The 27,923-nt window shown below is 42.0% G+C and overlaps 2 protein-coding genes across 12 annotated transcripts; one reads left to right on the top strand and one right to left on the bottom strand.

Moving 5' to 3' along the window:
- Window positions 1-26: 26 nt before the first annotated feature.
- LOC6501073 (peripheral-type benzodiazepine receptor-associated protein 1) lies at window positions 27-27,549 on the bottom strand. 11 transcript variants are annotated; one of them, XM_014911396.3, is made up of 19 exons: window positions 27,038-27,549; window positions 20,739-20,904; window positions 20,565-20,663; window positions 20,277-20,501; window positions 18,706-18,829; window positions 18,175-18,644; window positions 15,993-16,548; window positions 15,821-15,932; window positions 15,088-15,233; window positions 14,805-15,005; window positions 14,346-14,536; window positions 13,208-13,889; window positions 12,852-13,093; window positions 11,666-11,746; window positions 9,913-10,458; window positions 9,000-9,341; window positions 8,325-8,619; window positions 5,338-5,405; window positions 27-2,575 (listed from the first exon to the last, which is right to left on the bottom strand). In XM_014911396.3, the coding sequence occupies exons 1-19, from the start codon at window positions 27,133-27,135 to the stop codon at window positions 1,838-1,840; spliced, it is 5,382 nt and encodes a 1,793-aa protein (XP_014766882.1). In that variant the 5' UTR covers window positions 27,136-27,549; the 3' UTR covers window positions 27-1,837. The 11 variants fall into 11 exon arrangements, with proteins under 11 accessions (XP_014766882.1, XP_032305912.1, XP_014766881.1 ...); XM_032450021.2 differs by having other exon boundaries at window positions 15,993-16,518; XM_014911395.3 differs by having other exon boundaries at window positions 18,220-18,644.
- On the top strand, window positions 18,925-20,228 carry LOC6499496 (FGFR1 oncogene partner 2 homolog). Its single transcript, XM_001954471.4, has one exon. The coding sequence runs from the start codon at window positions 19,051-19,053 to the stop codon at window positions 19,897-19,899; it is 849 nt and encodes a 282-aa protein (XP_001954507.1). The 5' UTR covers window positions 18,925-19,050; the 3' UTR covers window positions 19,900-20,228.
- Window positions 27,550-27,923: the final 374 nt, after the last annotated feature.

Here is a 27,923-nt window from a genome sequence, read left to right as displayed (position 1 = left end):
CGATGTATTTGTTTTCACTTTATGTATGCTGTGTTAGGGTGTTTGTTTTTTTTTTTTGTTTTTCTTATAAATTTTATTAAATATTTTGTATTTTTGTTTTTTTGTGTTTAATGGGAGCTGAGTCAAAGCAATTTTGAAACGTTAGGAAATAATTGGCTATCTTTTTCGTAACTCTTTCGAACAGGATAAAGCAAAAGTTCTCCCAGAGGAACGCAACTATCGGTAGCAAGTAAAATAACGATCGAAAGTGTCCGAGTATGTTTGATAAATTGGATAAGATCGAGTTAAAGTAGTTTTGCAATAGGAAGATGTAGCAAGGGGCGGCTCGATTACGATAAAGAAAATACATATTTGTATGAAAAGTTACTCCAAGCCGAATTTAGTGAACATGTCTCCTGCGTCTAACGCTAATGGTTTTTTTTGTAATTTATTTTATCTTTTAGGATCTTTAGTACTTTATATATGTATTTGTGTATGACTTTTCGGATATCTCATATTTGTGTGTAGGAGTAGATCTCTCTTGGTCTTTGGTTTTGTTTACGTTACACTGATATATTAATCGCAATTATGCTTCTATGGACATCAAACACTGAAAGAATTCGGGTATTCGAACGTTACAGAATAGAATGCAATAGAATAGAATAGAAGTCGAAGTCGAAGGATCACGTCTGCGGTTGGGGCTGCTTCGGCTCTGGTATAACTCTCTGTCTCTGGCATATATCTGGCATATCACTGCGGAAAGTGGAAAGTACATATCTTCATCTTAAACTGGACCTTGGAAGTAGAGGATTGCGCCCGATTGGAGGTTGGCTTGAATGCGAAATCGTATTTAGTATATGCGTATATATGTAAATATGTATCATATCGATTTATTTTTTATTTTTTGGTTTTTTACTTCAATGTATGTGTATTTTTTCTGCGTCATTGCTCAACGTTTCATTTGTGTTTTTGTTTTGTTTTGTTTTGTTTTTGATTTATAAATGTAATTTGTTTAGTGTATCTCAATTTAGTTTTCAATATATTTTAAATATATACATATAATATATGTATGTTTATATTTGGTTTAGTTTACCTTATGTGTTTGCTTTATCTTTATTCTTTTCCTTTGATTTTTTTTTATATTTATAAACTGGTCAGCAACAGTAGCAAATTTAACAATGTGCGTTAACAAATAATTGTAAATATAATGTATGTATATAATATATATCTCCTCCCTCTCCTCCTCTCTCACCATGTATATGTATCGTATCTGTATCTGTATCTGCATCTGCATATGTTATATCTGTGTGTCTTGTATCTAGTATGTGTTCTGTATCTGTAGGCGAAGAGTTTCTAGTCAGTAACCTGGCTTGATTTATAGAGCTTTATCCGTTAGTGGGTTGAATCTTTATCAGTTACCTTAACTGGCAATTTTTTAAATAATTTTACAACAATTTGTTCGGTTTTGTGGCTGTCTCGGTCCCGGCTGTCGGGCCGCTGCTACGGCTGTTGCCGGTCACTCATAATATTTCTATCAATTTAATTAATAAAAAATATTATCATTAGTTCTATTAGTTGCAGTTTCATTTCGCTATATCATATCGTTCCGTATCATATCGACAACAGCCTTCACATCAGCCCACCACCAGGGACTGGGGGATTGGTTTACATTTAGCATTGGATTTGCGCCTCCGTCTGTATGGGTTTTGTTTCATTTTTCTGTTTTTTTTTTTTTTTGTTTTTCTTTTTGTTTTATATTAGCTTAGTAATCGTAATCAATAGCAATAATCATAATCATAATAGTAATAATAAGTCTAATCTACGAATAATATAACAGGACCCTATGGAATGACCGGGGTTATTTGCCAAAGCCAAACCCGAATTTTCCGAATAGATCTTTCCCTTTCGACAAGACATCGCCGCCGGGCGCCGCTGCCGCGATACCCTTTAACCCGCCTAGCAGGCCGGCGCCCGGACCCTGCGGCGGAGCCTGGGCTTGCGGTGGCACTTGTTGTTGCTGCTGCTGTTGCATACCGGGCTGTTGCATTCCCGGCTGTTGCATTCCCGGCTGCATTCCGGGCTGCATCCCGGGCTGCATTCCCGGCTGTTGGGCACCGAAGGCGTTCGCTTGTTGCTGCGCTGGCTGCACACCCCCGGGTGGTTGCATTGGATCCGTTTTGGGCGGTTGCTTCGACCCAAATAGACCACCGGTGGCAGCCGAGGTAGCACCAGAGAGCAGGCTAGTCGCTCCCGAGAACAGTCCACCCGTTTGCGCCTGCGTCGTCACCGGCGGTTGCTGCTGCTGCCCCATTTGTCCCATCGGCTGACCCATCTGCCCCATCTGACCCATTTGGCCCATCTGTCCCATCTGGCCCATTTGGCCCATCTGACCCATCTGGCCCATGGGCTGTTGACCCATCTGCTGTTGACCCATTGGCTGACCCATCATTCCAGGTTGTCCCATTTGCTGTTGTTGCTGCTGCTGCTGTCCCATTTGTGTCTGTTGCTGACCGTACGGCTGCTGCTGTTGGAGTTGCTGCTGCATCTGTTGCTGTTGCTGCTGCATGCCGACATTACCAACGCGACCGATCATCCCCTGCAAGGTGGCATCATCCAGAGAGTGGACCAAAACAGAAAGGTTAGTGGCATGATTCCAGTCAGGCTTGGGTCGCATAAACGAATGGCAAACTAATTTATTAAATATATATATATTGTACGTATATAATGGGGTTTCTTAATATTTTCATGGATTGTTATTCTCTCAAGAGGCCGGGAGGTTAGTAAGATTAGCGTTTTCGTAACGAACTAGTTAGGTGTTAGTTGAACTCGTCCTCGAGCAGTAGGCGTTGAGTGGCTCGAGATGAACATGGTTATTTATTTTGTGGTGTTAGTAATGAAAACTATTATTGTTTACTAAGAAGTGGCTAGTCAAAAACCGAATTGAATCTTTGCGGATGAAAGATTGTGCTTGGCTGGGCGATGAAATCCGTGAGCTGTCAGGACCCAGAACTCCAGGGACGCTGGGCCCTTGGGAGACTTGATTTCTGGCCTCAATTGAAACGAGTAACAGTAGCATTACGTTGATCGGGAGGAAAATGAAAAAGTATGTAGAACTAGCAACGTTTCTTAAAAGTGTTCAACTCAAAACGATTTAATCGGCCTAAGGCCAAAGGTGAACCAAAGAGATTGCATGGCAAAAAGCAAATGTCTCAAAAACTTTTCAAAAAATACGCATTCCCACAACAGATCTCTCGGCATGGTTCGGGTGTCTCCAGGATATGCGTTCTCGGATCGGACGTTCTATATCTAAGGCTCTAATATTTACACTACCTGGATGAGGCGTGAAATGCAACCCACTTACTGGACGGCGGGCGTGTGTTGTGAACGTGTCTGGGCAATCATTGAAACCAAAAATAATTGTTATAATCGGGGGACTCTTGTCAACCTTGGATGAGTTCGAGTTTCGAGTTGATGAACAAAATAAAAACAAAATAAATCTGTTCTTGACGATCTGTTTGGCTTTCGTTTGGGGGTTTGGTGTTACTTTCTTCGTTGTAGAAACCGAAAGTTAGATGCAATCATACCGAAGAAATCATAATGGAAGGATCGAGTTGATATTAATGAAAAGCAATTACAGATTTATTAAACAAATTAAAATGAAAAGAAAGAGGCGGGGGGACGAACTGAAAATGCAATTGATTGAACCGAAAACTGAAAAAAAAATGTTCAAAGAATTACACATACAGTGAATCACATAGAAATTTGTACACATTACATCCAATATTTCATATAGTAGTAGTAGCAATTAATATAATTATTAGCGTATACCAGTAAGAAAATAAAAATGTATTTATATATAGATAAATATTTATATATATTTATAGGTATGTATCACATCTTATCAGTAATAAGTTTACTTGAGTGTGTATTTTGTATCTGGCATATATGGTATCTGGTATCTGGTATTTAGCAGTTCTTAGATAAAGAGTTTCGGATACTGTGTGTGAAAAAACAATTTGTACACATTTCGGTTTGTCTAATTTATCTCAATTTGCGAAACTTGTTTTTTGTTTGCTCTTCAAGCTAATTCAGAAGCGATAACACCTAGCTATGTTCCCATTCTCTTTACTTCATAAGCTTAAAGTTATGATGCTGGCTGGCATTTGAGAGCGAAAGCGTTCGAAATGAATCATCTTAAATCACTTCAGAGCAATTGGGAAGTAAGCAATTGGGTAACCTTTTGGCCTTTTTTAGTTCTGAAAAGTCTGTAGGCTAAGAAAGTTTTGAAAAAATAGCATTTTAAGAATGAAACTATACAGAAAATGAAAATAATACCTTAAGTTTATGAAAACAAGTGAATGACAAAGAAAACCAAAGTCGATGTAAATGAATGTTGCTGTGGAAATTGTTGCTGATGTTTGACTCATGTTCCTTGGCTATAGATTATGTACAGACTATACACATATATATATCTTTGGTTAGCTGATTCTTGAGTATTTTACACCAACATGAAGTGCGGCTATTACAGGATATGATATTTGGGTTAGTTTCTTTACACGGACGAGCCTCTTTAGTCTGGTTGCAATGTATTGGTATTTATAATGTCGTTGTTGTTTAACTACATGTTGCTAGCTATACATATGTACTATATTTATATATATATCGGTTGATCGGTTAATCGGTTTATCGTTATTTATCGTAATCGGAATGTTCAAGTACTGTACTGTAAGCGTTTGAATTGGATTTGATCTGAGAGCTTTGTTGGATATACGTACATACATACATATAGACAGAGTGAGATATAGAATGTTAAGGAGATATAGACACAGAGATAGTGAAAGAATAAGAGACGGAACAGTGAACAATCGAATAAATCGAATAAACGAAGCGATAGGCAGTAGGTCGCAGGAAAGATATAGCGTGTTCCTCCTCTGTCTGAGTGTCGGGATAATTGTATCTGGAATCTACTGAATGACTTTTGGCTGGGCCGAGAATCGGAACCGAAAAATTAATGATGGACAGAGAGATAGCAAGTGAACTATAGATAATAGGGTAGTAGGTAGTAAGAGGTTAAGGGTAATGGGTTTATGTTTAAGGTACAGGACATAGCTTGTAGTAGTTGTAACTGTTGTTGTATAATAATAATATTGTAGCAGTAGAATAGGGTATTGGGTGGACAGTTGTTGTGGTTACATTGGGGTGTAATCTTAACTCTTTTTTTTTTTATAAAATTAGCTTTAGCATTTAGCCTTCACAAACAAACGAAAATATTGTAGGTATATCTTTAATATTTTTCTTTCTTTTCATACGTTCGTTATATCAAATCAAAAAGTGAAACAAAAGAGAAAGAGTATTTACCTGCGTTTGGTGATCGGGGGCAGGATGGCCCGTGTTGTCTAACAGTGTAGGGGAAGCAGGGCGAGCATCTATAGCAACGAATATAACATAAAGACTTCACATTTACCACAGCAGACCATTACAAAAAATTATTTGAAAGAAGTTGTAGTAGTCTAACCAAAAATCGTAATCTTAATCGTTAACTCAAATCGAACAGAAAGTAATCAAAAATTTAAAAAACTAAACCAATCGAAATATGGAATTTAGACGCGTACAATTTGCAGAGAGTTTTTATTTCTATATTTTCGGGTTAAGTCTGCTGAAGCTGCCTGTTCGAAAACTGTTCCTGAATTCAAGAATTTTCAAGATTCGATACATATACATTAATTCTTTAGCGCGCAGGACTTTCTTTCTCTATATAATTCACCGCAGTTCACGAACAAATCAATGGACAACTCAAAGTAAAAAAGGGTTAACTGAAACATCCAAAACTAGACTCGGGACTCACAAAATCACTTCCAAATATATGTTAGTATAATACGGGCTTTTCGAAAGTATGTTTTGTTTTATTTATTTATTATTTTTTTTTTATTAAATTTTGTTGCGCAAAGTCATAAACAAAATGAAGAGGAAAAGGCGCCAAAAGATATCAGATCGAATTAGATTAGTTGAGGGTTAAAGACAGAAAGAGAGTTAAGTTAATAGATTGCATACGATTTGATTGTTGTTACTGGTCCAGACGTAATCATATCAAAAGTGTGTTTATTCAATATTACCTTTTTTTCGCTTGTCTTACGAATTGTTGCCCTATTCAGCTCCAAAGTTTTGGGAGCTCTGGGCGTTTCTGAATTGCATATTCAGAGTTTTGTTCTTTAGTGGCAATTGCATAAGCATTCGTATGCATTGTACAATTATTTTTGGATAGAGATTGGTAAATATATAGCATTTGGACGGGCACTTAATCAGCTTATTACATATTATTATGGCATATGGCTAAGTAATAAGTAGTTAAATATAGGAAAAAAGTGATTGAAAATTCAAGTTTAGTATTTTACAATAAAAATGTACATTAAATACAAGAGAGAGATACTGCTCGTATTTTTTTTTTGCAAATTCATATATTTTTTATTTCATATTTTGGATTTGGTGCTTGGAGCCCTTACTGATGCTGTTGTTGTTTTTGTTGTTATATCTTGAACAAAAATGAACAAATATCAAATATATGTCAAAGAAGCTAATTGGCAAACAAACAAGACCAACATTCAGAAACCAGAAGGAAAGAAGTTAACAAAAAACGAACAGAAATTCAAAATCAACAAGAGGAAACAACGCTAAAAGAAATGTGTTTAGTTTTTTAATTCGAAAAGCAGATACTCGTACTCGTATAACGTTATCAAGGATACGGATACAAGGGGACTCGAACCGGATATTGGATCTCCGGTACCCAGGGATGATGGTTGAAAGGACTTGAAGCTTGGAAGTAATCTCACGTTTCTGTTCCCTAGAGACCTTGGCTCCGAGTGGATAAAATCGTTCGTCGATTGCACAGAATCTTCGTCAGTATTTAGAGGCATTTGGAGTGACTTTACTACTTCTTCGGCTTTTGGGTTAATGCACATTCACAGACTTTTGGCTCACAGGTGATCAGCTAGGCAATCAATTCATTCGGCAATCAGGTGCAAGTATTTTGTATTCTTAATGCAAACAATTGCTTTACTAAAACTCAAACCAAAACCAAATAAAACGAATCAAAATAAATATTGTTTCAAAATTACTTTGAGTAACATGCAAGAGACCATCTAGATTTTTACAAGGCTATAAAGAGGCACGCAAGACAGGAAGAGAATTGTAGACAGGATACCAGTAAAGATTTGAAGAAAAAAATATAAGATTTGTACAGACAATTGAAAGAAAGCTAGGTGAAGGCATATGTACAATTTTAAAAATTTAAGAAAAAGAAACTGAAATAGGAGATGACTTAATGCGCCTGAATGATGTTCTTCTGATTATTTTTTTAATTGCAATTTAGTTTCCGATTTGATTCAATGATTCAATGAAGGCTTCAATGAATGATTAAGAAATACTTTATATTGTGTGTGTACAACAACAAGAACAACAACTATCTATTGTATATTTTTATTGGATTAGAATTATATCATTTGAATCCAAACCAAACAAAAGAAATCGTACGAAAATAAAGAAGAGGTAATATTTATATAGGCATAAAGTTGGAAATATTGAACTGATTGGTGCTGGAAATAACTTTATTTGTACATCAACAAAATCGCATTAAATATATATTAAGAAAATGGGAGAAAAGAGTTGTACAAAAGTTCGCTCGGAATCGAAATGGAAATCAAATTAGCGGCGTTCAAAATTAGAATTTAGATTTGTATTCAACTTGTATCTGTTTTTGTTTCATTTGAAATTTTGCGATAGAGAGTTAAGACAGATAGAGAGAAAGAGTGAAATATTCTCTGTGTTCGCTGATTTGTAATATATTATATATCGTTGGGTATCAAAAGGGTTTTCGAAATCAAACGAAACCAAAACGAAAAGTAAGATTTGGGATATTTCAACTAAAATGGATTGCTATAGTATAGGTATATATATATTCATATTTATATATATAATATATATATATATATTATCCCGCTTGTGGAACTGTTTATGTAGTCTGAAAGAACCTGCATAGTTATTCATCTTATAAAGTGGTTTCGATATTAAAGAGTATTGTAGTTTTTTTGTATTATTTTTGGTAGTATTGGCTTTCAGATTTTGAAAACGAATCAACCGAAAAGGAACCCAAAAACGTGAAAAACTCAACTCTGGTTAAGCCCGTGATTTAAATTCGCATAATTAGTTAGTTCATAATCGTTCGATCACTGGTTAATTCGTATTCAACTCAAGCGCAATAAAAATAGAGACACACGAAAGTAAAACGAAACTAAAACCAAAAAATATGCGAAATTCAACTGGTCACCTCGATCTTCACAAAGCCTACTTACTTTTGCCCGGTTGGCCGCGCTGCCCGCCCATGCCGGGCATCATGTTGTCCCTCGGCGGCGGCGGCGGGCCCCTCGCACCGGGACCCTGGCCCCTGCCCCTCTGGCTCAGCCCGCCTCTGCCTGCCCCGACTCCGCCCGGACCCATCTGGTTGTTGTACTGATCGGGCGCATCCGCCAGGAAGTTTGACGGCACCAGTCCCCGCACACCGTCCAGTTCGCCCATATAGAAACCGTCTTCATCCATATCACCGTAAACGAGTATGATTTCGCCCGTCTTGAAACACAATTCCACTTGCTGTAAGTGAAGAACAATTAGGGAATTAATTAATGGTTAAAACTGAGATAAATAATTTTTAGAAAGAAAAATGAATCGTATGAATACATGGCGTATGAGTAATGTTTTTAGTTAGTCATTTAATATTACGCATACGCCCTGTGAACATTCTAGTTTGACTAATCAAGACTCTAAAGTTTAAAGCCCTTATTTTCCATACAAATTTCGTTGAAATTATATTTCAATAATATTAAAAAAAATGAAATGAATAAGAACTTTACATAAAAAATTAATCATCCGCCATGTGGGCGCAATAGGACATTAGTATTCGAATTATAACTTTAAAAAGTGTTATTATTCATTAAATATAATATGATTTTATCTTGAATAATCGTATATACCTCGGCATCCACATTCGGACTCAACTCCTGGGGATCGTAATCGTAGAGAGCGATCATCCGCTTAACGGGCATATTCGCATAGATGTCGCCCCAGCGGTCGCGGCTCACATTCCGCATGCTCTGCTGCGGTGCCCCCTGGCCGGGCATCACCTGGGCGGTGCCGCCCACGCCCTGGCCCACTCCCTGGCCCACACCCTGTCCCATGGGACCGGCTATTTGGCCGCCGGCCGTCATGGGGGCGGTGGTATCTTCCACCTCGGAGACCATGTTGTGCGGTACATATCCTCGGCGGCCACGCAGCTCTCCCCAGTAGAAGCCATCGGCGTCCTTATCACCAAAGACCTAGATGGAACGGAGCATAGAGATCGGTGGGGACCAGAAGGTGTACAAAATCCAGATATTAGTGATTGGCTTAAACCCGTACTTATAGAGGTGGTTATTTGTATTTGTAAGTGTATTGAGTGCATAACGCTAACTTAACGAGTATTTATGGAACTATTAGAAGAGAGAACAACTTCTACTTGGTGGATATTGAGTACTGTATGGTTAGATAGTGGGGGGTGAGTCGGGGTCAAAAGGGTCGAGGGTCAATTGGGGGGTATCTCAACGATTCTGGGGGCAAAAGGGGCGAAGGAAAAACATGCACTGATTCATTCAATTAGCGCAACAAGCAAGCGCAGCCAATTTCTGTCATCAATCAGTCGCCATCGATCGCATCCAATTGCAACCAATTTGTAGCATCTGATACGGATACGGATACGGATTCGGTTTCGGATTACCATTGCCCGTCGGAGAAGTGCTGGAGAGTTAGAGAGATGTAACCGTCGCCTCTGCTGGCTTCTGGCTGCTGGAAAGTGTCTGGTGGTTCTGTGTGGGATCAAAGGATCAAAGAGATCAAGATCAATGGGCTTACCTTGATCGTATCACCCTCTTGGAATGGCAGTTCTTCGTCGCAGCCATCGGGATTGGGACTCATCGTGGAGGGATCGTAGTCGAACATGGCCACGAAGTAGCGTGGCTTCTTCTGGGCGCCCGGCATTTGTTGTTGCTGGCCGGGTTGCTGGCCCGGCTGTTGTCCGGGCTGCTGGCCGGGCATCATCTGACCCTGCTGCATCTGCTGTTGCTGCTGCTGGTTGAGTGGACCGCGCGGACCCATCATCTGGCCTTGCATTTGACCCGGCATCTGTCCCGGCATCTGTCCCGGCATCTGACCTGGCATCTGTCCCGGCAGCTGTCCTGGCATCTGTCCTTGCATCTGACCCGGCATCTGACCCTGCATCTGGCCCTGCATCTGCTGACCCTGCATGTTCATCTGGCCGGGCACTGGTCCTCGGAAGCGGGCCCCGCCCATGGGACCCTGGGGTCCGTAGGGAGGCTGTTGCTGCTGCTGTGGTCCCTGCGGCCTGCCCGGGATCGGAACCATGCCCCTTTGGGTGCCTGGTGCCCCCGACTGGTAGCCCTGGATGGGATTCGTTGTTGGTTCGTAGCAGATTCGTAGCGCGCATGAATTTGAATCAATTTGAATGAATTTGAAAATTTTGTTAGCTTTAGTTTTTGGATTCTGTTTTTGGGGGTGTTTTTTTTGCAATTCTTAATCTGTACTCTGTTTTTCATTCACATTGTCTTTAGAGAGGTTCAATCGTTAAGCAAGTGGAGGCATCTGCATTAGCGGTTACATATAGCGATTCTCTTTAGACAACTAGGGAAGTACGGAAGCTGAGTGTGTTCATGTCTTGGTGGTGTTTAATTGTATAAGTATGTGTGTGTTTGTGTATATGTATATATGGCGAATTACGATCTAAATACGATTACGAATGAAAAAGTCAAATATCTATAGCTGATAGTCGAGTACAAAGCTATACGAGTAAGTATAGATGAGAAGGTAAGGATGTTATCGGAAGTAAGAAAGCACGGAAACAGATACGGATTTGGTTTCGAGTTTCTTTGAGTATCTATGTGGGTGGTCTGGGTATCTGTGGCAGTATCTTTCAGTGGCATATGTGTTATGTTTTTAAATATACATGTTCATCTATCACCAACTTTAAGTTAGATACATATTTACATAATTATGTATAGTTTGTTTTTTTGGTAGGAAAGTTTACACAGATCGATTGAGGACTACAGAGTTTTAAGATTACACATGAAATCAAATAGATGTTTTTTTTTCAGTTGGGAAGAGATCCGTCGATCCTGTGAGGAATTACTCAGCATATATCCAGCCATCATGAATACTAATGGAGGATTATTGCATGCATTTTTACCCTAAGGAATCGATATTAGTCTAAATCTCTAGGACTGTTGTACGATACTTACAGACGAACCCAAAATGATATTATAGCTTTTCCCTAGAGGCACAACTTAGATACTTTTCAACCAAAACCAACAATATTTTTCAACCAAAAATCTCTAAGAACTAAGGCGAAATAAAGAGCTGTCATATATGTAGTTTAGCTTCGGTATACAAGCTTATCCATTTAAGTTATCGAGCTAAGCGCAAGTTCTAGATAAAAAATATGCATCGAACACGTAATATATTTCTAGATACTTGGAGGCAAGTATATCAGATACTTATGGCTAGTGTGGTTAACAGAGTGTGTGTGTGTGTGTGTGTATGGTGATTTCATAGTGTGTCTGAGTGTGTGAAAGATGTTGTGGGTAAAACTTACATTCTGGTTCACTTGATTCTGTGTGGGTTTCGAGAAGAGGCCACCGAGCAGGCCACCTAACAAGCCGGAGCCTCCGTCGGGCTGTTTGTCGTTTACAGATTCGGTATTCGGTATTGGTTTCATATAATGAAAATGAATATGTACTGTATTGTTTAAAATTGTTCGTTGCATTGCGTTATCCTTAAGAGAATTGTTGGCATTTCGGCTCAATAATTAGTTAAAACTCTATTTTTAAATCTCAACAACTCAACAAAGTTCAAAATCTTAGTTATGCTAGTATTTGATTTAATAATATTTCGTAATTGCTGCTGCACTTTAAGACATGCTAATTGTGAACTATACTTGAACGAATTCAAAAACCCAAATAAATCATAATTCAAAAATTGCATACTCTTTCAAACTCTCTTCAAATTAAAAGAAAAAAAAAAAGAAAAAATTTAATAAAATAAATTAAATTACATACATACAAGTTATTTTGGGTGGGAGAGGTCATAGTTCAATTGCTTTGGATCTTATCACAGAAACCGAAGACTCAACTGATTCGCAGATCATTGTGTGAGATTATCGTTAGGGGGGGAATTTGGTGCGGTGGTCTCAACAATTTCTCTCAGTGTATGTATATAATAGGTTCATTGGCAACGAAAATCGACCGAAAATAGTAGTTGGAAAGTATTTGAAATCAAAGGCAGTCAATAAGATAGGATTTTAAGCATAGACCGAAAAAAAGAAAAGAGGTAACAAGGAACTCTTAAGAAGAGACAGAGCGATAGTCAGAGAAAGAGATAGATAGAGGTGAGAATAAAGAAAAAGAGTGATGCAAATGGGTCACATATACATATATAGAGAGGGGGTTCTGATTCAGTCTTTTTTGATGGTGCGCGGCTTTCACAGGCAGATTTTTGTTTCGATTTTTTGGGGGGGGGGGGGGGGAGTTCTTTTTGGATGTGTTTGGATAGTGGAGTAGCATTCGGAATGGTTAAGTATTTTGGAGTTCAAGACGAGTTTAAACTATGTACATTCTTCGATGTGGGTGTGTCGCTTTTCGATTTACATTACAATATAATTTTGAAGAGTTATCAACCAATTGCATCGAAATGATAAAACGAAACGAGTTCACAAAACAAAACGTTATTTACAGTGTACGCGAGGCGGACTCCGAGGCGCCGCACCTGCTCTGATCACTCACCTGATGACCCGGCTGCCCGGGCTGCGGCTGCATGCCCTGCTGTTGCATCTGATTCGGATCGTACTGCCCGTGGTCCATTTGCTGGCCCATCATGTGCTGCCCCGGCTGTCCCGGCTGGCCGGGCTGGCCGGGCATCACGCCCATCTGCTGTTGCACGCCCATTTGGTGCGGCCCCTGCGGCAGCTGCGGGCCCATGCCCATCTGGTTTGGTCCCCGGCGGGCCACGGCATTGCGCACAGTGTCTACAAAGGCAGGAATTGAATTATTTTACTTGGCATTACATATTCCCCAAAAGAAGGAAAACTGGCAAGAAGCCAATTCTCTCAAATCTCTCCCCAAAAAACACCAGCACTTACTTGGTATCAAGATGGGCGCACTGTCGGCCGACTGGGAGTCGCGGGACTTGGTCCGAATAGTGACTGCACGCGGATTGAAGACGCCCAGCTTCCCGATGTCGATGAGGGCGTGGTCGCCGGTCGGCGAGTTGATGTCGGTGACCTTTTTACCATCGGCGTACACAGCATAGCCGGTTACAGGCCCAGTCGAGGTGGGCCTGTTAACCGGCTGCCATGTCACCAGAATGGTACCGTCCTGCGGGCCGGCCTCAAGTTGTATCTCCTGCGGCGGATCGGGCAGACCCTTGGTGAGGGTGCGGAAATCGGCATAGGCTCCGGGTGCCTCCTCCTGTCCGGGCCTGCCCGGCGTCTGGGCCACGTTGCCCGCATGCTGGCCAACGGCCCGCAGGTGTTTGGCGCGTACGGTCACCCGGTACTGGGTGCTTGGCGCCAAGCCCGTGATCGTGTGCCTGTACATGCCCGGCTTGACGGTGCGCACCTCCACATTGTTCACACACACCACATGCTGGTGGTTGGAGTTGGCCGGCAGCCACGAGATGACCGCCGAGGAACACGTTATGTGCGAGGCGCGCACCGCCGAGGGGCCCAAATGCGAGGTGTCCCGCCCGATGATCATCGTGCAGGCGGCGTCCCTGGATGTCTGCCTGTTCTGGGTCACGCTCCGCACGCTGATGCGATGCGGCTGCATAGTAATAATTTTAAATTAGTAAATATTTCCAAAAGATACATAGAAAATTAAATAAAATCAAGAATAATAGCCGGATTTCATTGAAATTTTTTCATTTTTCTTTAAATTTTAGAGTAATATGAATATGATATAAGATTATTATAGGACTATGCATTCATTACTAAGATTAAGAATTAAAAACTAGATATACTTTCTTTAATCTAACCTTAAAAAAATGATAAAATATTTAAGAGAGAGGATTGTGATTTTATTTTTTATTTTTAACTTCAAAGGTATGCTTACTTTCCATTCAAATAAAAATAAATCATCTATAAATAAGATGGGGACATTTTATTCAGAGATGATTTATTAAAATTCGGGTTTCAAACAGACTCCCTATTATTCTTATCCTCCAGGCTTATTCTTGATTTTAAGTAATTTTGGCTTAGCTTTCTAAGAAGGGCAGCTCACCCGCGTGGAGTCTACGCCCTCGATAAGAGCGCGTGTGCGTTCATTGGCCTTCACGGTGACCTTGAGCACGCCATCCACGTAGACGTGGTAGCTGTCGATGAGGTTGTAGCCCACTGGCTCCGGCGGTGACCAGCCAATGAGCACGCTCTTGTTCAGCTGCCGTTCCAGCGTCAAGTGCTTGGGTGCTGGAACTGCGGGGAGGAGCAAGAAGTGTGACATTAGCCGGCGGTTCAAACCACTACTGCAGAAGCGTCTATGGCGTCTAAATCATATAGCAATGGCTAGCAACGGTGCTAAGCTTGTTTATGCGTTCCTTACGGGCTAACAATGTAAAGGGTCTGGACGTTTATGCTCACATTCATGCCATGCACGGCGACGCATTCGAGGATCGCCACAAAAACCAAAAGATTATAATACGAGAGAGCCAAACGAGGGCCCGAGGAGAGGGTGAATAGTTACCATTGTCGCTGATGTCGTCCTGGTCGTGCTCCAGATCGGTGTGCGTCTCACTCAAACGTGCCAGGTCCTCGTGGGTGTGTGTGAGCAATGGGTTGTGCGGCGGCAAGGAGGGCAGCGAAGTGGTGTCGCACTGCATCGACCCGTCCTCGGCGTCTCGCAGAGTCGACAGCACCGCCTGGTGGAACTCCAGGAGGTCGTCGCCTAGCAAATAGCAGTAGAGGATCAGAAGCGGTAAGCATTGACAGGAATTCTTATAGAATCGATGCGAAAATGGTCCACTTACCTACTAAACGCTGTACAAAGGAGGCGGGCACCAGGCCACGTCGTCCGTCCAGCAGCTCCGCATCCAAGTATCCGCCCTGGGGCTCCCCGCTAGTCCACACCAACAAGTAGTCTCCGGCGCACAGGGAAAGCTCGCCCTCTGCCTCCCTATAAGGAAACAGAGAGGATTTACTACAAGCTCTGGAATATATCGTAGAACAGAAGTTGTTAGATGGATGTATTAGGAAGGATTTTAAAATAGTACAAGTCATCGGACGGATCGGATATTTTACTATTAATTATATTTTCCTCGTTGCATGTGATATTTTATAGGGCTCCCCCTTTATTGAATTATATATTTATTTATTTTTTAGGGGATTAAAAAAATAATAGCTTGTTACGAAAATATATAGCTGGAATACTTCCTTGAAAAATACTTTTTAGAAAAATTAATGAATAAGTAAATATTATATTATGGAAATTTAATTTTATGATATTGATGAGGTGAATTTAGAATATAATTTAATATGTTTTCTTTAGATACAATATCTATAATTTAAAACTGCAATAATTCAACATAACCTCCTTTGTAAATAAAAATTTTTCGTAGCATACTCTTGGGGGAATCAAGTACCCGCCCTGTTGGACGTGAAATATATAAAAAGAAAGCCCTACATGAAAATATTTATTATTTTTCTTCAATTGATGAAACTATAAGTGTGTTAGCTACTACTATGATGATATCTGGAACTTACTCTGGTGGATCGTAGGGAAAGCGGGCGATGAACACACAGCAGCGGCCTTTGCCGGGAATATCCAGCATATCGACCTGCGGCTCACTGGCTCCATTCAGGCCATGATTGCGGGCTGGAAGATAAATCATAAAACATAAATATTAACCAAAGAAGTCCTGTGACCAATACTCACTGTCCAGATCGAGGGCACCCAACGCCAGGCCGCCGCGATTGTGCATCATGGAGACGCTGAGACCGTCGGTGAACTCGTCCAAGCCCCAGTTGCTGGGCGGGATGGGGGAGCAGGGCGAGCTGCGGTTGTAACGCGTCAGCGGGATGTCGATCTCGTCCAGCATCTTCATTTTGGAAGCCTGACGCAGAGCGGCCGCGGTGAATGGGTACGAGGCGCTCGAAGCGACGTCCAGGAAGGGTGGCCCATACGAGGAGCCGATAGCACCGGCTGCTCCGCCACTAAGACCGTACAGCGAAGTGGCGCCCGTAATCCCCCCGGCACCAGGTCCGGCGCCCAGGCCGCCCAAGCCGGTGGCTCCCAGGAGAGTACCGGTGTCCAGCAGACCGAGATTGGCCATGGAGGGGTGTGTCAGCGAGGTGCCGCCGACGCCAGCGGGTCCGCCGCTCAGGCCCAGGGCCGAGTAGCTGCTCGTGCCGGCAGGCGGCAGGTTATGCGAGTTGAGTGACAGGAGGGGCATGGTTGTGCTCTGCAAATTGTACAGTTGTATTGTTCCGCGCTTCTCGGTTCGATTCATATTCATATTCAGATTGAAGTTCGATTCGAAATTCGAATAGAGTTTTCAGTTCGATTGCCGTGTGTGTGATTTTTGGTGTTTTTTTGCAAAATTTGGAATTTTGTTTGCAAGTTTGGTTTTGGTTTTTTTTTTTTGGAATTTACATGGCGAGTTGGGTGTTTGTTGTTGTGGTTTTTGTACAGGTGTAGTAGTTACACAAATATAGGATCACGCACACACACACACAGATACAGAGTGACAGATACAGATGCAGACATACATATAGATCGAGAAATCAGTTTTGATTGACATTATTATATTTTATAGATTTTTTTTTTGTATAGATTTCGCGGCAATCGTAGCCGAGCCGCAGGCAGAGGGGAGAAGAGAACGGTCACAGAATTCATCATTAATTATGTTGATTAGTGAAATTATAGAAAGAGAGAGAGAGAGAATAGGGAAGATAGAGAAAGCATGTGAAACGGAAAAAGAGATCACAGGAAAGACGTTTATTCGACTGTGAGTGGCAAACGCATCTAGGAGAACATCATAAATGGGCATCTATGCATGAACCATGAACAACTGAACATGTTGGTTGTGAGTTTCGGCTGGTCATGAGTGGCTATTTAGTGGAACTGCAATGATCTGAGGCCGTTTCCAAGCGGAGTTATCTATCCAAGCTAGCATCCAATCATCACCATCAAAAACGTCAATCAACAAGTAACGGAATGCTTTCAATCGCAATGGCGTAAAAAAATCATATATGATATATGGTAGGTTGGTACTTAAAATCCATGTTTGTATGTCTGTATATGCCGCAAATGCATGAGTACGCATGTGTATATGCCATAAAAAATATTATGAACTTTGAAATGTTAAATAAGACATACAATACTAAGTAGTACAACTCATTTAGGGACTAAAATATATTGATTTTTAACTGAATTTTAAGTGTGAGTCTTAAAAAACATTTCTCAAAAGTTCAAAAATATTTATTCGCTTTCTGAAAATATTTCATACTTGATTAAGTCTAATTATATATTTCCAGGACAATAATATTACAAAACTAGTGATACAATAGATGATATATTCGGCATGCCAGCGAAAGCGATGGAATGAAAACAACTTTAATGGAAGCAGGCATTAAGAACTCGGAGAAATATTCAAAATACTCATACTCTAGTCTGAAATGGGTATGTGTGTGAGTGTGACTGGGTGTTGTACAGGTGTGTGTGTGTGTGTGTGGGGATGGCATTGTATGTGAATGCTTATTTTCATCAGTAATGAGACTACAACAAAACGCAATGGTGTGATCTTTGCACAAAGACACGATCGTCATCGAACGATACGAACGAACGAACGATAAAGCTGATACTTATAGATGATCGCTAATTGGGTACAAAAAACGGATCGCATATATCTGCATATTGGCACATAAATGTATATATTGTCTATAAAAATATTGATGTTGCATTAAAAACGCATAGTCTAGATGTGGCAAGCGTCAAAGCAAATCGATCGCGATTCGCGATTAAACTGAATATCAAACATTTGAATATTGCAGCGACTATTTGGCTGTGGTTGCTGTTGCTGTTGTTAGTTCATTGTGATTGAAAATAGTTGGTTTACCTGACTTAATGCCGTCGGCATAGCCTTCATCGTGTGAATATTTACCGGCAGAGGTGGAATGCCAGAGATTCCACTAGTTCCGCTCAACAGCTTTTCGACGGACGTCTGCCCGGCCCCGTACTGCATCGACTGGATGCCGTGACTGCTCAGGCTCGAGGGTATACCGCTGATTGGATTGGGCACCAGGGCCGATATGGATGTGAGGCCACCTGATGGCCCAACGACACCGACCATGCCACCGCCCCCCGATGCGGCAGAGGCAGCGGCAGCGGCAGCAGCAGCGGCAGCCACGCTCTGGGAGCCAACGCTGGTGCCGCTCAGGCTGGTGCTGGCGCCGCCATTGGGCAGCGTGGAGGCCAGCGAATGCGGCAGGCTCGAGTAGCCGGAGGACATCGCGGACATCCCCCCGCCGCCGCCCGAGGAGCCGCCTAGTACGGCCCTTTTATAACGGTTCAGTTCTTCTTCGAGTTCTGGAACGGAAACCCCTTAAATTATTAGTTATCCTTAAAGGATAATGGAGGCAGTACTTACCACTCTTTGATATGGTTCTAAATTCGCTATTTACCGTGCTCAACATGGAACTGGGCGGCAATGCTGACATGCTGGCGCTGGCCGATGTGCGAGGCTGCTCCAGTTCGGCCAGGACGCGATTATCCTAGAAAAGGTTACTCCTTGAGATGTCTTCAAATTTACATGGAATACCCTTAAAAAACTATTCCCCCCATTAGCATACATTAATAATATTTTAAATCCAGTAGGCCTCACTTTACTGGCTTATTGGCTTCTTTCCTGAACTGGCCCAAAAAAAGTCCAAGGAATCGAGTTTCGATCGGAAAAATTCCAAATTCAACGTAAGCGATCCCAACAGCCAGATCGATGGAAGGTCCGAAGAGTACCGGAACCTTGGGTGGAGTTTTGAAGAAGACCCACGAGTTAGTCAGCGGATTGGATGAGATGCAGGTCACCACCGATTCTCTGATAAGCCTCGGGGAGAGCGTCAACCAGGACCTGGTCAACTGCAGCAAGTATCGCGACGAACTGGTCCTGAAGCACCTGACCGAGCACAGCAAGGACGATCAGCAAGTGATGCTGCTGCGCGAGAACGCGGAGCTGAGGAACACCGTGGATGAGTATCAGAAGGGCATTGAGCTCATTATGTCCAAGTATCGGGAGCATAGTGATGGCAACATTTTCGACGATACGTACGCGGTGAGGGAGCGCTACGTGAGCGGAATGAGCAAGATAGTCGACGACCAGGACGCCCGCATCGAGCACATGCTGCAGATGATGAAGCTGACCGCCGACTTGGAGGAGATCGATAGCGAGGGGAACCAGCGGATCATCCGGCAGCTGACCGGCGAGAACGAGGAGATGCGCCGCCAGCTGCAGATCAGCAATGCTGATCCGATGCTCCAGCAGGGATCCCTCAATTCCAGCGAGAGCAGCACCCAGTTCGAGATGACCGACACCCCGGACCCGGAACCGGACCAAGATCCGGACACCTCTGGTGGGGCCTCCAGTTTGAGCAGCCTGGAGAGCTTCATCTCCTGCCTGTCGAGGGGCATCGACGACGGCGAGGCATCCTCCAGCAGTCACTCGGTGATCAGCCAGTTGGAGATCAGCCGCTTCATCTATGAGGCACTGGCCGACGATCCCCCCGATCAGGAGAAATCCAGCAAGGAACCGGAACAGGGGACACCCAGCAAGCAACCGGAGGAGGAGTGAGAGACCCACACTAATCCACACCCATTGCCCAACTTCAGAATTCGGGAATTGCCGTTTGCGTTGATACATACAACTGAACTTGTGGGTGGGTGGTGTCGATACGAAGATTCGAAGTTATAGTTCGAGATGGACATTGTTTAGCTTTTAGATGTCGCAACCTAAAGTAAATTTCCATCCCGAAGTATAACTTTTATCGATCTTTTAAGCCGTCTATAGATATGTACATTTTTGATTAGTATTCATCTACTAAACCTTATCTGCTTGTCACATTTCTGTATTTCGAGAAAGGAGTACCTTGTCACTTTCATAAATATCTATATACAATTTTATTCATTTTTGTCTCTTAACTTATACATACAACTATATATTAAGCTCACCTGCTCAATCTTTGCCATTATGATATCAATCTCGGAGCCTTGGTCCTGGTGACTGATTGTCGGTGCCCAAGTGACGGTGGAACTGCTGGCTGACGTCGGAATAGTTGCGCCGGCTCCGGACGCCCCACATCCCATTCCGGATACCGTCGAGCGAGCTGCCTTGGCCTTCAGAGCTGCAGTCAGTTCGATTTGCAGCTCCTCGCAGCGCACATTTTCCAAAGCGACCTAACATTTAATTTAAGGATAACTTAACACTATCCTTTCAGTCAAATTTTACTTTAAACTTGCCTTCTTTTCAAGTTCCCGGGCTCTCGATTGCAGATTTTCAACCGCCTCGGCATCGGGACGTGCGCTACCGCTCAAATTGCGTATTTGTGCCAGGGTTTCCTTATTAGATTATTTAAATATTTTATAAATTTATGAATAACATTTAAAGCTATTAGTGTGGTTAGAATAAATCACCTGATGCGCCCGTTCGATCTCCGTGCGCCGCATCTCTGCATCGCGCAGCTGCAGGCTGAGGGAGTCCAGCATTCCGTTGGGGGCGGTGCCAGCGGCCACGGCAGCGGCCGCCGACTGATGATGGTGCATCGACTCGTACGGCATGCTGTGGCTGCCCCTATGACGACTGGAAAAAGAGAACAATCGCAATTTGGTCAGTATTATATGGAGGAGAATGGCCGAAATATAAATCACTGGGACTGGCGCTGAGCCCTTCAACTGGCACTTGACTTGGCCCGGCCTCTGATACGAAAATAGTTGTTATTTTTTATAGTCCGTGGCATTGGTTTCTTATTTATTTATTGGCCCGGAGCTTATGTATCTGGGAGTGTGAGTGTGTGGGCTGGGGTATGGAAATAGGTCAGCTGCCAGCCAGCCAGCTCTGGGCAGCACGCACGTGTCCGTGTGGGGTCAGTTCGACAGTGCGAACTTTGAACTTTGGGTTAATTGCCTGGCAGCCCGAATTTAATGTCCACGCACAGCAGCCCACCAGACCCGATGAGATGGTCCTGATAGTTTCCGGTGTTGCCTAGTTATTTGGGCAAGATTTTCCGATTTGCATTGCTGTGAAATTACTCATACGACTGGGTATCCTGCATTACTCACAGGCCTTCCCCGACTACTATCGTCACTGAGACAATAGACGACGCCAGGATGTCTAGACGGCGGAAAGCCCGAATTCTATAAACTCGAAGGGATTCAAGGAAATGCAAAACAGGAACTGGGAATGGCCTGCACTCTCCCTCCATTGCGTTGAGCTTAATCCAATCATTAAATGCAGGAAATACGAAATTGAATTCAATTTACCGGAGCAGCGCTGCATCGATAAATTGTTATTAATACATCAAAGCTCGCAGTGAACGGAAGCAGGACCAAACCACTCCACCACCTCGCCACCCCGCCGCCCCGCCACCCACGCATCCTGCCACCCACCACGACTGACTCCCTCGGCTGTGGTCTGTCAATGCCAGTGTTTATATGGACCGATGTGCCTGGGCGATGCTGCCTGACATTTAAAAGCTATGACAGCGTTTATCCTGTGCCGATGATGATGATGTTGCTTTGCTGGCTGTGCTGGTCTGGCCCCGCCCATTGGTGGGCATTTGCATGACAGCATTTAACCGGAGCCAGCCCGAAGCCTTTGATATTTTCCGTACGCCCTTCACTTGCACTGCACTGCACTGTCTTTTTAAAAAACGAATAAATAAAATGCACCCACCTCTCTAGTTTGCGCTTCTATGTGTGGGTGTGTTTTATGCTTTGTGCAAAGAAGCTCGCAATCACGGTCATTAACTAATTAAATCGCTAATTAAATCGTTAGTGAGTAGCACTATTTCTTGGCCTTTTACACTTTGGCCGTTGCAAATAATAAAATAATTACAAGTACAAGTACTCACTGGCGCGACCGCAGTGCAGCTCAACTTGAATGTGAATGTGAAAGAGAAACGGGAAATACGAAAGCACGGCCACTAGTTGCTGTTGTGCAGGGTAGTCGCTTTTAAGTGTGTGTGTGTGTGTGTGTGTGTCTTACAACTGCAGCCACAACAACAACAGCTAGAAACACAAATACATCTGTTACTGTTACTGCGCTCTGCTGTTAATCGCACTACTTCTCCCAGCTCTCCTTGCGTGGGAAACAGGGATGCGAAAAAGTCGGCTATCTCCCCACCAAGAGAAAATTTCCCCTCGGAGAGAGAGCACGAACCCCCAAAATGGCGCATGTGCAGAGGATGTTCGTTCGTTAACAGCACTTCCTCTGTTAACGGTCACTGTAAATGCCTCTGTTGGGGAAAGTGTGTGGGTGTGCGTGTGGGAACAAATGTAAGTCCTCCATGTAGGCCGCAGGATTTTTTAATTATGATGAAGCGCATTGCAAGCATTTCGCAATTGAAGTAGATGTGGGCGAAAGACCTTTGTCATTATCATAATTTTACACACACAAACACACCAAGAATGCCCCAAAAATTAATTAATATCATAACAGGGGGAGTAAAAAAAAGAAGAATTACAAAAATTTCAACAAAATACTTAATGTGTTTAGTTAATAGTTATTTTAATATTTACATAGAGTTATGTATATATTATATATTCGCATGACAAATTTCTCTCATAAAAATTATTTTTTTTCTCTGTAGTTTTTTGTTTGCTAAGCACTTTTTTATATTCGGCGTGTGCTTTGTTCGACCAAAGCCTTAGATTGCTATCCGGCCGCTGTCATTTCCTTGTTTGCCTTTAAAGAAAACAGCTCCCACATCAGCCACTTTTAACTTCCTATGTCCTTTCTAAGCCCACTCCCGCCCGAGCCCACTCCGCGCTAGTGTCTGTCTGTGCCTGTCGGTGACTGTTTTAAGCTCCCCACCGCTTGCCGCTTACACTTTCGGGGGCTTGAGCAGTGCTTGGCACCATTTATCCACCCGCTCACACACGCATTCGGCGGAGGGAGCCTACGTCACAGGCGAATTGTTTGCCAGCCTCCCAAAACACCGTAAAAAATTATGCCAGCTATTAATTAATTAAATGACTGAGCTCACAGCAGTCTTATCATATTGTTAACAACCTAAAGAGCATATAATTTTATTACCAAAGTGTACAGAAACTTTGCAGTAATTTTTGTAAATATATGATTTACTTCAAAAGTGTGAAGACCATCGGGTAGCAGTATCTATGGCTGTTGTCAGACGGCTTGAAATTTTAATGAGTTCTTAAAGTGCAGATTAGCCAGAGCCAGAGCCAGAACCAGAGCCGTGGGCCTGCTCGCCACGGCAACCTCTCAGGGAGGCGTATCAACGAACCCACCGAACCGCCAGAAACTGGGTTGCGGCCTGGTGCTGCTTTACACTCTATTAACCCACATTCTGGCCAAAGTCGTTGCGGCCATTGGAGTAAATTAAATGGAAAATTCCCATTCATTCCCATAGCAGCGGCTGGGGTCGGGCCGTACCGAGCCGGGCCGGAAAAAAGGGCCATCAGTTCAATATCTCTATTTCCGCACAACGCGGCGTATGCGTAATTTTACACACAAATCATTTGCCAGGCTACAAGTTGGATATGTAAAAAGTAGTAATTAAAGCAGAACTTTGAACTCTGCGATGGCAAGCAGCTATGACAACTTTTTTATTGGACTCGCAACTGCGACAAACTAATTTCAAAACTTTTCCCACCATTCAACTTTTCGAGTGTCAACTTGATTTACTTCAAAATACATTTCCAGAGAGACTACAAAAGTTTTGTTTTTACAAAAATAAATATTCCTTTAAAAAACGACAACCTTACCTTAAAAAAGAAACATTATTTCTTTCAATTTCCCATCAAAATACTTCAACAATTTAGAATTCTGCAAAGTGATATTTAATTAATGGAATACTTGCACCCTCAAGCAAAGCTGAAAACAATTAAATGCTACTAAGTGCAGCAATTAACACTAAGGACTAAGGACTATGGGCTATGGGGGAATGTTTCCAGGACTTGTATAAATGAATAAATAGTCAGAAGTGAAAACTAAAGCGACCTCGAGCCTAAGACAGCTGGGGAAACTTTTTAAAATAACACTGGCAACAGAAAGTTTTTAAAGTCGTGCAATTACATTTGAGATGTTGGGAAAGTTCATTATCCTTCTGATGGTCTGACCTCAATCGCAGAGCCAAGGAAAAGGCAAAACAAGAACACGAGCGCAAAACTATCTCGCCTATTTATAGCCGACTACACACACACACTCCCAGTGTGACTGTGCACACGAATTTTGTCGCTAAAAAAATATATATATATAAAAATATATATAAACCACTGTATATATAGCGTCATGGCAGTTATGTGAGTTTCAAGAGGACGGTGGGGCAGCTGAGAGGGGAAATCTCATGCGGCCACTCAACCATGGTAGCAGCTTGGCTGCCTCCCAGCACACAAAAATCAATGAATGATGGCCATATGTCAAAATTGGCCACAGCCAACGATTAATCCTGGCCAAAATAATAGCCAAAAAAGTGTGCATTTCTTTTTTAAGGATTAGGAACTAACCTCCTATCCTAGCAACTATCTGTTTTAGTGATGATTCCAGCTACCTCTTTAAAGGCTCTTCAAACCAAAAATGAAAATAAATGGAAACACTTAGTCTGTTTATTTTATTTCTGTCTGTTTATTTATTTATTAAAAGTGGAATTAAGAATTGTCAGTCCATATAACATCTATATAATAATATAAAAGAAATTTAAGTACATTTTTTAACATATTTTAAATGTTTTTGAAAGAGTCTACCATCTATCTATTATTAGACGTGAGTTCCAACTTAAGCTATTCATATACCACATCAGAAATTTTAATGAAATACAATTTATTTAAATTCCAAGAAACTCTATTCCTCTATAGCTGGTATCTTAAAATACTTTGGAATATAAGGACTAAGTAGTTGTAGTATTTTAGTCCTTAAGCAGTAGTAACATCAGAAGCCAACTTATTATCCCAACACTGAACTTGGGTCGATTGGGTTATGTCGAGAGCGTGACTGGGGATCATTGCATTGAAAGCTAAACGCTGCGTCTCATAAATATAAACAAAGTGCGTAAGAGGCAGCAACAAAGAGCTGCCAAATGAAACGTCGAAATTCAATCAGAAGCAATTGCCATTGAACGGTGGCAGGGACATGGACTGAAGGGAGTGGAAGTGGAACTCCGAGCTCCGGAGTTGCTGCTGTTACGGCTGTCGTTCACGAAGGAGAACACTTACACCTTCACCTACCCGGACCCAACTCCGGGCGTTTTTGGTTGGCGGGCCTGGAGGGGGCGGGAGAAGGTAGCCAACCGCACGCCAAATACCTGCCCACTCTCTGCGGAGCCCAGAGCACAACTCTGCCATGCCCCCAGCCACCTCAGCTCCCCCAGCTGAAGCTCCAGCTTGGAGCTGTGCATGTGTGTGGGTTGTATGTAATAGCTGTGTTACGCACGCAGCAGCAAACAACTTTAACACTGTTGTTGCGCAGGCCGAGGCAAGTGTCAGAACCGCCCCCAGAGCCAGAAACTGGGACTTTTCGTTCATCCGCTCCGCTGCCGCAGCACTACTTACTGCTGTTGGCAGCTTTTGAATATGAATTGTTTTGGGGGAAAATGCCAAGTTAGCCATTTTCCCACCATATTTGACTTTTAGAGTTAAATTTGTGGTTAAGTATTTCAAAATTTGCACTCTTTGAGATCATAATCCATTAAATAATGAATGCTAAACCCATTAATGACTATCTATTATCATAACTATAATATTTTGTTATTTATATCCAGCTATGCAATCACATTATTCTTCGTGGAATACTGAAATATGATAAAGAGTACAAATATTGCAACTTTAATTTGATATATGATGCCCCAAAGAGTAGGCAACACTGCAGAGAGGCAGGCATGCGACACATGCCGCTCCTGCCACTGCGCTGATATGGTTCTGGTAGTGGTAGTGGTGCTGCTCTAGTTTCGGTGGCCATTTACATCTACTTACTTGCCTACGAGGGAATATACGGATATGAGTCTGTTTTGGGTGTATTAGTGTGCCAGTATTGGCGCCCATTTTTGAGCAACTGCAGTTCATTAGTTTATTAAAGTCCTTGTCACAGGATTTTATCTATTCACACTGTTTCTCGACAAGTAATACCAAATAATACGACAATTTTTGACCGAAATTTTCATTTTCATTCAGTGTTTCCCTTTGCATTGGTATTTGTGCGATTACTCGAATTTGCATATTTTACGAATGTATGTGCATCAGTATGTGGGTGTGTGTGAGTGAGTGTGTGTGTGTGTGTGTGGGAGAGTATAATTTTACGACGACTGCTCTTTTTCCTCCTCCATCGATATGCTGCTTGCTTACACTTTTACTTTTCACTGGCCAACCATTTTCTTTTTTGTTTTAAAGAATGAGATTATATTATTTTTCACTAGGCACCTTGCTTTTCGGTTTTGACACACGCGAGAATTTAGTTTTTCTTCTATTTTTCCCAGCCATCAAGGAAATGAAAATTTTCACGCAGCAGCGGTGCTGTTGGGAAAACATTTGGTGTAGAGCGAAATTTTTCGTCAGCTCGCTCGCTCGCATAACGGTCTTTTTTTCCTTTTTTTTTTTTTTGTGCCACCCGGGAGCAGTTGGAAAAAATGTGTTTTATTATGCGATTTTCATATTAGAATTTTTGTTTAATTTTATCACGACGGATTAATGGATTATTATATTATTGAAATATTATCTTTTAGTCGTTTTTTTTTTTCGGGGGGACATAACGGGATGCGAACCTTTTTTGCTGCTTCTGCTTCTGCTTCTTGCTCGCTGCTTTTTCAGGTCGCCTGTTTTCCTCTTCCACGTTTGCGCTGGGGAATTCACATAAATGCATAGAGTTTACACTACGACTACGAGTTGTACATAATTTCCGCGATTAAACATGCGACTAATGATAGCGCAATCTAATAATAGAAAAAAAACTCCGTATAGATTTGCACATTTAATTTAGTTTGGTAGAGCAGTTGGGTTCCAGTGCGAAAACCGAAAAGTGGGTCATCTCGGTCGCGCTGCTCGGCTGGTTTGTACTCTGATTTCTGCCCAACCTGCCCAGAGTGGCCCAGTGTGTGCGAGGGAATCGATTTTTCTGCCAAATGACACTGAAAAACGGGCAATTTTCTCCACAGGCGCTCAATTTGGGGTTGAAAATGTTATGCTGCTTCCACATGTACTAGTCGCTGTTGTTGCCCCCACTGTTAACTAACAGAACTGTTAATTAACAGAAGCAAATGAAAGTTTTTAGTTTTTTTTGTTTTTTTGAATATAAATACATTTATTTGTCGTTTTTTTCGCTATTACTACATTATGAGTTTGTTTTCTGTTTTTTTACTTTTATTTTTAGTTTGTTTTTTTCTTTATTTTTCATGTAACATTTTTTAAATAAAATAATTTGTTTCCTCTTGTTGTTGATAGTGCTTTCGGCTACTTATGTCTTTCGCATTTTGAAATCGAACATATTATTAATTAAATGATTATTACGTTTAGGTTCACAATTTCAAACTCTAACAATTAAAAACAGTTAAAAATCCTCCGATGTGTCCTCCGATGGCTCCCATCCATTTGTTGTTACATAGTACATATCCTGTGTCTCGTTTTGTTTCACTAATTTTAAATTTATTCGTC

Source organism: Drosophila ananassae, chromosome 2L (assembly GCF_017639315.1).
Source record: "Drosophila ananassae strain 14024-0371.13 chromosome 2L, ASM1763931v2, whole genome shotgun sequence".
NCBI classification, from domain to species: domain Eukaryota; kingdom Metazoa; phylum Arthropoda; class Insecta; order Diptera; family Drosophilidae; genus Drosophila; species Drosophila ananassae.
Note: the sequence above shows the minus strand (reverse complement) of the source record. Positions and strands in the feature narration are given on the sequence as shown.